The sequence below is a fragment of the Typopeltis vanoorti genome, chromosome 2 (genome assembly GCF_054136105.1).
Source record: "Typopeltis vanoorti isolate ZY-2024b chromosome 2, IOZ_Tvanoo_1.0, whole genome shotgun sequence".
In the NCBI taxonomy this organism is placed as follows: Eukaryota; Metazoa; Arthropoda; class Arachnida; order Uropygi; family Thelyphonidae; genus Typopeltis; species Typopeltis vanoorti.
This window is the reverse complement of record NC_143550.1, coordinates 119,341,578-119,354,328: the sequence shown is the minus strand read 5'-3', so window position 1 is coordinate 119,354,328 and position 12,751 is coordinate 119,341,578. Positions and strand designations below refer to the sequence as shown.

General features: G+C 33.1%; 1 protein-coding gene across 1 annotated transcript in view; it reads right to left on the bottom strand.

The window, feature by feature from the left end:
- The window catches only part of LOC150109377 (proliferation-associated protein 2G4), a 179,035-nt gene that overhangs the window by 116,612 nt on the left and 49,672 nt on the right, over window positions 1-12,751 (bottom strand). Inside the window, exons 2-3 of the mRNA XM_090407788.1 lie at window positions 9,620-9,748; window positions 3,486-3,591 (exon numbers count right to left, since the gene is read on the bottom strand). Coding sequence (XP_090263914.1) covers window positions 3,486-3,591; window positions 9,620-9,748 — 235 coding nt within the window. The remainder of the gene's footprint in view (window positions 1-3,485; window positions 3,592-9,619; window positions 9,749-12,751) is intronic.

The following is a 12,751-nucleotide window of genomic DNA, read 5'->3' as shown; positions in this document are numbered from 1 at the left end:
TAGCCTCGAATGAGCTCTTTTCACTATCCTGCAATACAACTTCTATTATCCTTGGCTGCAGTTCATCAGCTATCATCAATAACACTCCTCCCCTCATTTTATTCTCTCTGTCCCTCCTAAACGCACTATAACCTATACATTCTATCTCACTAACTATATTATCTTCTGTCAGCCATGTTTCACTAATGCCAATAACCTGTGGCCAGGAAGAGCCAATCAAGGTCAAAAATTCTTTCTTCTTGTTCCTACATTAGTATACATGAAATGCAGAGGTTCCTTTGTCCCACCATTATCCTGATGCATTATTCTAACTATCCCATTCCGATTTCTTGTCCTTAGTACTGGCTCAGGTACATTATATACATTCTTACACTCAACTGTCTCACTGATGTCCGCATATCTACTCACCCCCCATCCTTGGTAGTTCTAGTTTCCCTGATTCTGCACATCGATTTTCACTTCATTCAGCAACACTTTTTCCAGTCTCCGCACACCAAATCCATTCAAATGCAGGCCATCCATCTTGTATAAATCCTTTCGCCCATCAACCTCATTCCACACCACACCGTCTACATAACCTGTGCATAAAGTCGTTTGCGATTATGGCCCTCCTTCTAAACTCTTCTCTGTCGTACCGTGGCAACAGACTCACCATCCTAACTCTGTCACTCTTTTCTTTTGCTACCTTTAACAATACTTTCAAGTCCTCTCTCATAAAATATTTATCTCCTTTCAATTCATTCGTACCGGCAACAACTATCAATTCTTTCCCCCTCTGTGTTTGCGCTCTAATACTCTCACTTACATCCTTAAATTTCACCCGGCAAGTACGATTTAGTTAAACTCCCATCTATCACTCCTCTTAATAACGAGTCACCATACAACACTCTTTCCTTCATTTCAGAAACTTTCCCACTCTTACGCTTATTTTTCCTTTCAAACACTTGTTTATTTCCGTTAGCCAAGGCACTCTGGAAAGTTTTGCAGGTGCTCTAACTGCTGCTGCGCACTTTGTATCACTGCGCGCAACCTAGCAATCTCACTCCCTACAAATAATTCCTCATTTTTTTCATCATTTAAACCATTTTCTCTCTCTCTCTCTGTATAGTTGCTTTCACTCTCTCTTTGATCACTGCTCTCATTGCCATCTTGTACAACATCGCAGTTTCCTATCAAGCCATTATTTTCACTCATATTCTGGTTTTCTTCAACCATAACTATCTCACGACCTGACACATACTTCAATTCCTCACTTGCTTACACTTTCTGCACATTCTCCCACCACAATCACTTTCCATCCAAACTCCAGCCTCCTTCGGGAATGCATACATCCCACACACATCACGTTGGACAAACTTACTCACATTATCTTATGTTGCATTGGCGCCATGTGCTATTCTATGAAACGTATCGTTAAAATACTAAGTTAAATAAATGGAATTCACACCAAAATCACACAGACACAACAAGCTACCAACAATAGACAATATTACGTTATGATTTAAACCAATATTCCAATTTTCACTCAAAATTATACTTAGCTTTCGGGAGCTCTCTGAAAACACTACACACCATGTAGCCCTCTAGCATACAGAAACGTAAACTATGAAAATAGGCAGGAACAGGAAAAACATGTATTTTTAATAGCGAACAAATAGAAAAAGCAAAATATTTCAGTTATTTAGGCCAATTTTTCATGAAGATGACAAACTAAGTTTGAAAACAGATAAGAAAATAAGCACGGCTAATATGGATTGAAACGCTGAGTTAGACATTCAAAGACGAGACTACAAATGCCATTTAACAACAGACCCATATTAATAATAAAGATACATAAAGAAAGGAGCTATATATTTACATTCAAGACTGGTAAAAAAAAAAAAACTATGCCACCTAATCTTAGGTGGCATAATCACAAACAAATTGGGAGGTGAAAGATTAGTCTTATCTGCCAGGTCACCATGATGGAGCATACAGTTTTTCATCTTTTACATATCAGGTGTGTCCAAACCTATCAGGAGAATTTTGTGGAAGTAGTATCTTAAAAATCTTTTTAATTTCCTAATAACTACTTAAGATGATTTATCTCCTCTTTCCCTACCTGGCATTTATTGGGACCTGTACATATCACAGAAAATAATAATAATACAATACACATGCCATTACAATTATGAACAGTCAAGTGCAAACCATGCTATGAACACTACATACAAAATCAAATGGGGAAAAAAACTACTATAGTTCATCATTGCAAAGACTTTTATTTATTTTTTGAAATCAGCAAAATAAATGCTATTAAAAAACCAACCTAACAAATATTTGTGTGAAACTCACCAAGATAAGGAAAATCACTGTTACAACACCACCCATTCAAAATCCAATGCAACCTACTAACATCTGTAGAGGGCACACTTCCAGCAACTTTAATTCTAATTATTTCTATTTAATTTATTTTACCTTTATGCACATCACAATTACTCTAAATTAACCCCAACGATGTCTCCAAGACAAACAAAGTAGTGGAGTAATTAAGATGTCATTCGATTCTTATTAAAAATTCTTGTCTTACCTCTAATCCTGTTTTATATCGATATCATTAAATATAAAGGGTTATCTACCAAAAAACCTGTTTTAGTCATGAATATATTTAAACGGTGCCAATCATAACTCAAATTTCAATATGCTGTCTGCATTTCATATTTAATCATGGATGTATTATACTTGCACTTTTGCCATTTTTTTATGATAATCATGCAAAAACAGCTTTTGTAACATGAAACAAATACCAACATGGTAAGTATTTGTTTCTATTTAAATACAAAAAGATGACTATTGACATATATATGTACTTCATTATGGATATCTCAGAAAAACAGACTATCAAAAAATAAATGGAAAAATACTTGACTCTGGAGATGCAGTCACTATGAAGAATAATGTGGATTAGCTGGGTAGAAAAGGTTACAATCAAGCACTTGAAACAGCAAATCAAAAAAGAAGATTACCGAATGAGATCAGGAAGAGGAAAATGAAGTTCTTAGTACATGAGCTAAAAGAAGTAGAAATGACCAATATAATCACCACAAAGAAAACTGTAGAAAAGGCCAACCAGACATTAACTACTGTATATGAAAAACAATGAACATGGAAGGGGAAACAGTACCATACAGATCTTCAGAGATGAACAGGAAAGGAATATGTCGAGAATTATTGCTATCAACCAGATTGGAAATGGTACTTGAATGAATAAATTATGCAAAAATAGTCAACTTCATTTGAATTTTTCAAGGAATGTTTTTAAAAATTATGTACTTGTTATGCTAACTATTCTATGTTAATTTCTGTTCCCGTCAATAGTCCAAAAGAAAGGTGCAACATATAACACTTTGGCATATGAATAATTAATATAAAATTGAATTAATTATATACTTTACTGGTTATACATTGTATGCAGTCAATTAACCAAACTAATTAGAATGACTTACAGTTTAACCATGTCTCCATCTTTTAATATATAGTCTGGTTCACTCTTTAATGGTGAAAAATGGCAAATGCAGTTATTCACAGATACACACGTTGGAAATGCAATCCCTGGATTAACAGCAAAGAAAAATCTCAGTCAGATTACATGCACTAATAATGATTTTTTTTTTAGTTATAACAATATATCTATATTATGGATTACATAAATCTTTTACTAATTTTTTTAAACAATCAACAGACATAATACAGTAAGGAAAACATTTATTATAATGGAAGGTAAATTATTTATTTGATATGCACCAATGGAAAATGATATGTCATCTTCCATTGATGATCTTCCTACTCTTCAAGGACAATGAAAATTAGCAATACAAAGACCAAACTGCAAACACAGGTAGGAATATGGAAAACTTCAACTGCATTTTCAATGGAAAGCTTATATAACAAGCAAAAGATTTCATCTATTTTTAGTTAAGCACAATTTTTAATGAAGATGGAAAAATAAACAAACCAGAATAAGCAAGGTTGGTATGGTGGGGAGTCAGTTGAATAAATTTATACAGAATAAGAGAAAATGAGTCAAAACACTAAATAAGCGATATACAATACAATGTTTACACCAATTTTAACTTATGGATCTGAGAGTTGGGTTAGAAATACAACACATGATCAAAGACAGAGAGCACAAATATGAGAATTCTGAGAAAATTAGGAGAATGAACAAATGGCAGAACCATATTAACAATGAAGCTATCCAGAAGAAACTTGACAGTGAATAATTACCAACAGAATGGGAGAGAAAAGGTTAGCAAAACAAGTTTTTGCGCACATTCTTGAATGCAAACAATGTCAAGTTAATCCAAAAACTGGAATAGCTAGAAATTAGTCCAAAGGCTGAAGTAGCTGTAAATAAGACAGTGTTCAAACCAATCATAACTTATGGAAGTTACATAAAGAATAATACATATGTAAAAATTGACTTCCCTTCTAGAGTTTAAAGAGATTAGAAGTACCTGGCTACAGTTACCCTGGAAATACTCGAATGCCTAAGAGCCTAGTTACAAGTTGAATATCTATTGAGTTATAAAGAGCTCGCATACATGTTCAACACAAAAAAATTTGATGCTACAAACTACCATTCACAATATTTATTACTGCTATAACAAAAATTAAGATGACTATATCTAAATTTTTTTCAATAATACCTGCTTTTCAAATGGCACCATTTTTTTGGGGAAACCCCCATATTGTGGACATAATATCTAGTAAAGAGTGATAACTTAAAGTTCAATTCTGCTACTTTTCAATATACAGCATATGAAGTTGTATATCTGTCAATTCAAGTATACATCTATGAACCACAGCATCATATAAATCTGATTAATAGTTAATATATATATACGATCAGCTACTTCAGAAACTTTTATATCTAATCACTGTTTTCTCTTGTTGTAATGATACAAAATAATTTACCAATACTGGAAATGGAAAGTCTATTAACATGATTATGAATAAGCAAGATACTAGGAAAAGACTTTATATCTCTAACATGAATAAACAGGCCATATCTATGTTTTACTATCCAACATCTGCTTCATGAAGTTGTACTCTGAAGACACAAAAAAGTTTTTTTTTTAATTTCAGTTAAACAAAAATATAAAAAATAAAAATGCAAAGTCTGCTGATGGGAACACAATAGAGATTATATTAAATGCCTATAAATGTATTACGTTGAATAACAGGCAAATACAACAACACAACACTTGTGAAATGACCTTTGCATAACGTGTTACAGGTTTACAAACAACTTACAAAAGTTGTAAGCATCCCAAATAATTGTGAATTATGTTCGTTTTTATTAGATGGTGAAAGTTTTTTCACTTGGTTATATTATAAATTAAAGATGCCAAGAAATTATAATTTTGCATTAAGTCCTTTATCCAAGGGTATATAAATTCATAAAGGATTAAACCAAGAATATAATTTCTTGGCATCTTTAATTTATAGTATAACCAAGTGAAAAAATTTCAACCTCTATCTCTAATCCAGAGAATTTTAATAATAAGATGTGACCCTTTTGACTACTTGTATGTGGGAAATATATGACTTCTGCATCACTTCAGCCTTGGTATCTCTTCTGGATCTAGCTCCCACTGATGACATTTTGTAATGTTTGTCTTTGGGTTTGTATCTCCTAGGGATTAGAGAGGCTCTGCCTGCCACCTGCGTGGAGCCAGTGCTGAGTTTAGCAGTGATATTTTACAGTAACTCAGTCAGATTTAGAGTGATTCTGTAGATCACTCAGGGTTTTTGGAGAGGTATCCTCACATTTTAAACATACCTCAAATCAAGGTCAAAAGCAGTGTCTGGGTAGTGGCCTTTCCCACAATGAATTGCATTACTAAGGCAACTGATGTGAAGTCTTTAGCCTTATATACAAGTAGCCCAGTCATGAAGATACCTCACAAACACTGTTTGCTTGCACTTGGATAAAGGATTAAACCAAGAATATAATTTCTTGGCATCTTTAATTTTTTATTAGTATTATATATGATAAAATAATTTTAAAAAATGCAATTAAGTCACCATGTGATTAAGCAGTGAAAAAACAAAGAATACTTACTTAAAATGTATTTAAACAACACGAAGGTTGTTTTCTTGATCATAAATTAGTAAATAATAATATTTGGTTAACCGATCAAGTGTTGATCAATTTTATTAATTAACTGAACCAACTAGTTTTGCCACACTTATCTGTTGGCTTCTTCAGGGCACTTACATATAGGTTTAAACACTCTCACAATTATGCGTAACTGCAACTGACAATTATGCAGTTACGCATAATTGTGAGAGTGTTTAAACCTATATGTAAGTGCCCTGAAGAAGCCAACAGATAAGTGTGGCAAAACTAGTTGGTTCAGTTAATTAATAAAATTGATCAACACTTGATCGGTTAACCAAATATTATTATTTGTATTTAAACAATTTGCTTACCATAATGTTGCACTTCCCTAAGGGATACAATAGTGTGAATGGGGAGAGAATGTTGGAATTACAAATAATGTTGTATGTATATTATGTCTATTCATAAAAATGTTCCTATGCAATACACTCATAGTTGCAATTGCTGCAGTCAGTTGAGTTGCTTTGAATCTCAGTAACAGACAGGCACATTTACTTGTGAGCTTTGGAACAGCTGTTGCTAGGTAACAAAAACATCAAAAGAGAGAAGAGGAAAAAACTACTGAGTGAAATTCTGTGAACCTGGAAAAGTTTTTTATATGCATCTTAATCTACTCTCCAAGGAGGAACCGTGAATTTAATATCGAAGGACAATATAATGTAACAAGCCTTCATATATTAGTGAGAATGTTGTGTGCTCAGTTGGGAAGCAAATGGTACATGTTCCCTGAAACAAGAAGGTGTTTCAGGTTTGGAGCCATGCCAAACGGTGTGCCACCTTTTTATTAAATTACTCTGGATTTAGAGAAAGATGTTGAAAGTTTATTTTTCACTTGGTCAGACTATAATAAATTTAGTTTAATCCTTTATCCAAGTGTGTGCAAACAAAGTTTGTGCCTGAAAGTATCTTCAGGACTAGGGTAAAAGTGGTACAACACCGGGCAACTCCTTGCAAAGGTGGAGCAAGCTACCAACACTCCTATCTTCAGTGGGCCTGGCTCCCACTGAAGAGACCTTAATAAAGGTCGAAACTAGTCTGGGTAGTGGCCCTTCCCTTAATGCATAACATTATACATATCCACAAGGAGATGTGTTTTGCATTATGGGAGATACTGAGATAGGAGTGTTGGTAGTTTGCTCCACCTTTGCAAGGAGTCGCCCAGTGTTGTACCACTTTTACCCCAGTCCTGAAGATACTTTCAGGTGCAAACTTTGTTTTCACACACTTGGATAAAGGATTAAACTAAATTTATTATAGTGATTTCTTTTTATTTCATGTTTTCCTTTGAAGGGTTCTCATCAAATGATTGTTCTTCGAGAGAATGCTAATCCTAAAATACAGGTTATTCTTGGTCTTGAATTCCTAAAGAGATATCAGTTTTTCTTTGTGGACTGAAATAGTCTTAATAAACAGTCATGTACAAGATGCAAGATTTAGATATACTCTGAAGTTTCTAATGCCAAACAAGACTAAATACTTGAAACTGAAACAATAAACATGGATGTGAAAGAAGATTGAGAAAATAAAAAAAAAAGCCTAATAGAAAATGCAATGAAACTGGCAACTAGAGAAAATGAACTGAAGCTAATTAATACATTTTTTAAGTCTGCTTTCAAGCTATTCTCTAATGTTTTCACTGAAAATACTGTCTGTCTTGTACTAATGCACTTGAGCATTCTGTACAACTTATTACTCAGACAGCTATCTCAATAAAACAGTATCAAACTCCAGTAAAATATATGGAACGTTTTCAACTGTTGCTACGAGAGGATGAAAAGGCTGGAATTATAAAGAAGTCTAACTCAAAATGGAACAGCTGTCAGAGGGATAATGGGAATGCCAAACAAGCAAGGGGAAAAAAAAAAAAAAAAAAAAAAAAGCCAAGTGAAATTCTGTGATTTCAGTGAGGAACTCTAAAGTTAATAACAGAAGGAAAGTACAATGTATCGAGCCTTTCTGTATCAGTGAATATATTAAGTGCTGAAATAAGGAACAAGTGGCATATGCTCCATGAAGTGAAGTAAAATCTACAATTATTCTACATGTCTACTTCAACAAAATGAAGGAATGAAGTATTTAAGGAAACCTGCTTACTAGAAAAAGGTATAATAGTCAATGGCAAATGTAAGTCAGAGAGAGAAAGATATACCTATATTTTTCTTGAGCTCATATTTTACAATTCTTAGAATGGCCATTTAATAATTCTTTGTATGAAATAAGAATTAGTCCACACGGTTAGCCTAGTGGCTGTGCGCTTCGCAACCATATGCCTGGGGGGAAGGGGTGTCATAGGTTCGATTCCTGTCGGTGACGTGAGGAGCTGAAGGATCTTCCTCAGTCATAGCCAAGTTAGCCAGTCTTGGGCGTGGACAGTAGGGTTTCCCCCCCCCCCACTTTATCCTGGGGTCTCATCCCGCAGAGCAGGCAAACCGGCCTTGAGAATTCAACATTACAGGACATAGGATACACCGAGGCGTAGGGCTGACCACCTTATCCTATGAACGGTTTGAGGTGCGATGATTAATAAACCTTTGACACCGCAAGGTAAAAGACAGTAAAAAGAAGATGAGATGAGATGAAATAAGAAGTTATATATATAGGATAGTAAGAAATTCATTTTTACTCACTGAAATTCTACAGGAAATATAATTTCTAAGGATATCTTTCTAAGATATCCTTAGAAAGATAAAAAGAATAACTCTGTACACAGAGTTGTGCCTATTGTATAGGTTTATAGCAAATATTTAAATTTAATTTTTATATGCTTGAGCTTCATATGTCTTCAAAAGACTTGTAGTGAACTGTATAAAGATAAGGACATCTACCTTTAATATACAGTTGACTCACTCACTAGAACAAATTCAGAAACCACAGTAATAGGTTGTCATAGTAATTTTTTTTTTAAAATAGCATTATGCCTATGGGAGCTTTGGTTTCATTATAACAAATGACATTTTGTTAGAATGAACAATTTTACTGTAGTGTTATTTGCTATAATGAATGTCAACCAATTTTATCTTATTTCATTTTACACCTAAATATAATTTTAAATGTTTCTTTAAACGTTTAAAGTTCCAGGTAGTCTCTTGACTATCTGGAACTTATCAATTGTTACAAAAGTTATTATTGGTATCACAAATTGAGTGGAAAACAAAATGTGATGTCTTAGTGAATAGAGAAAAAGGTGATGTGTGTGTGTGTATACAAAGCAATATTTATGTTAAAATGCTGCTCTCTAAAGAATATCATTTTAAGTTCTAATGCAACTCTGGTTTAATAATTTTTTAAAAATTCTGATTCTTACATAACTTGTTCTTCCTATAATGCAACGACAAAGAGATATTATTCTGGAATTCAACTGATGATGAGATAATTCCAAAAATAAGTGTCATCACATGTCTTCAAAATTATTAAATCATTTTAATTCTTTTATTAAATTCAACAAACATTTACCTTTTTTCAGTTCTTTTTCTTTTTTGAATACTTTTGCAGTTTCTTCTTGTAAAAGATTATCACCTGCTTCACATATACTGATAACACTTGATCCTGGTTTACACTTTTTAATCAGCTCCACTAAAACTCCTATTAAGAATAAAATAATTATATTTATTTTTCCAAAAAAAAGCACTGATCTACAAAACCAAGTTTTTTTTTTTTTTTTTAAATATAAATAATTTTTTTTTGAGTTAATAAAGTTTAGAACTATAAAAATGCACCTAAGACTTTCTTTAGACTAAAATGGTTTTAAACTGCTAAACATTATATATCAACAACGTATTGTGTAGAAAAGTGTGATATATCAAAATTCTAGTTAAATACAGCCAATTGTATGTTATAGTAAAGAAGATGACTAGTCATGCAAATGACAAAATCTTCTATGGGCTGGTGATGCGCAAAATATAGTCTACTTAAATCCCCCCCATTTTTCACAGTATGACCTCTTTCAACAATTGAAGCACTAGTGAACCTTGGAGGAGGGGAGAGAGAGAGAGAGAGAGAGAAAAAACTTTCTCATCAAGAGATCATGCAACGTTCAGTTAACAGGAATCTCTGATAATAACTTGCAGTTTTAAACCACTGTAGGCCAAACACATTTTACCTGATGCCATTTTTTTTTTTTTTTTGTCAAAAGAGGAGTGTGTGTGTGTGTGTGTGGGGGGGGGGGGGTAATCATATTGGTTGTCAGCTTTCTTGGATGTTGAAGTACCTAATCAATTCATTTCAGACAAATTATGGAGACTATAACTGTTAGAAATAATTACTTTAATTTCTTGACGTTTCAACCTTCATATTAAGGTTATCATCTGGAGTACACACACATATATATATATATATATATATATATACATAGAGGCAACCATTTGATCAACCATTATTCTACTGGCCTGACCTCTAGTGAAAAAAAACTACATCAAAGCTAATTCTATTTATAGCATCATCAGATAAATTCATATAGAAAGTTTTATTACAGCAAAAGTGGTGTCCTAATTTAACATGAGTGGTTATTAGAGTTAAGATCCTGGATTACTTAATCCTATTTATAATTAACTCTTAGAAGAAAAGGTTATGTGGGTAGAATATGTGCCCCTTCCATATTCTTGGGATTTAGACCATTTTTAGAAAGGTCCCGAATATTGTATATAGTATTGACTAGAAAGGCACTGTTGTTTACATCACACCAAAACATGGTATGAATGTAAATTTAAGGAGGCCTGTTAAATTCTTATCAACCACCTTAATCTTAACAATAATGATGGTCTAAAAATCCCAAGAATATGGAAGGCACATATTCTACCCACATAACCTTTTCGTCTAAGGGTTAATTATAAATGGGACTGTAAGTAATCCAGGATCTTAACCAGAATGCTGATCACTGTCCACTAAAGGAAAGTATCTAATCAAGATTTAAATTTTATAAATGATCTACCCTACAGAGTACTTTAAAAAAGTCAATTTCTTCTGTTGCTTTAAAGCAATTCTTTGGTTATCTTCAGTGTCCCAAACAAGAGGAGACATGTTCAGAACTCTTTGATAAAACCTGAAGATGAGTCCAAAAAGAAATATACAGCCTATAAAATTTCCAGAACACTTTCTGATTCTTAGAAAACAATTACTTCACCACTAAAAATTCAAGCAAAAATACGATGAATGTCGAAATCTCACGCATCCTCCAACATTGACAATGAAACATTTATATGAATCTAGCCCACAGAAGATGGTAAGCATCAGTATCATAAGTTGGATAAGATAATCAAGAAACCCTGCTCTGTGGAGAAGTTTTAAAAAAACTTTTCAATGAAATTTGGAGTAAAAACAATTTTTGCTTCTAGTAATTCAAAGGTCTGGTCTATCTCCAGAAATTTCCTGACTGTAAAAAAAGCATTCATTTTCATGCCATTTTTAACTATACTATTAACTTTCGTACATCTTCTCATTTTTTAAAAACACTGGTGCTTCATTTTGTGAGGGGGGAGGGAAATCACATTATTTAGCACTTTTTTTTTTTGCATTATTTATTTATTTTTTTAAAATGGCAATTCCACCTAGGAAATCTAGAATATATCAATTCCAAGAGACCATAATTTATATGCATTAAAAAAAAACTTTTCAATGAGTGAACTGCTATAAAAGCAAGGTGGTGGAATCAGTGGCCAACTAAAATCCCCTAGAGTAAATAACAATTATTTTAATATTAATTATACAAATAACATTTCTTAATAAGTGCTTTACTTCACTCTCAGTGTAAAAGAAAACCAATTTAATTTCCCAGCCTGACTGGTGAGAATACCATGCCAGTTTTTGAACCAACAGACTGCAGGTTCAAATCATACCATGGGTATGAAGGTCTGTGAAGCTACCATTCTGCTGCTTATTGGAAGCCTGAAATGATCTGAAAAAGTTCAAGTTTGGTCTTTACGTGAGGGTTTCTGGATTATTTTTAAAAAAAATTTAAAAAAAGAAAATATTTTAAAATAAAACTAATTATATGCAGTTCCAACCATTCTGATCTGGCATAAGTATGCTTCCAAACTCTTCTTGAATGAATCTTCATGTTTATAATGATTCTGTGACTACTTTTGTCAAAATTACACAGTGCATAATTCCTTTCACCTCTTGCTACAGGAATCTTCTAGTATAATATCCTGCATGAAAAAGCTGTGTGTGCCACGAATGTTGACTGTTGATCAAAGACGCATGCAAAAAGACATTTTAATGCAATGTTTGGCGATGTTTAATCGCAATTCGCACGATTTTTTGCGTTGATTCGTGACTGTAGATGAAACTTGAATCCACCACTACACACACCTGAGTCTAAGTAGCAGTCAATAACAGGAGTCTATTATGCTGTAAAATTCGATGCAGTAGGATTTTTCCTCTTTTTGCATCGACTTTTACCAAGATCGCAACTCATAAACAAGGTAAGCAATTTTTGTATTAATGTTGTAAATATTATAAAAGCCCATGTATTTAACTCCAAGAAATTATCATACAAGTTTGTGCAAAACAGTAAATGTTTAAATTGTAAGATTCAAGGGCAAAGATTTAGAAATCGGCGCAGTATTGATGTAGGAATTGTATACAATG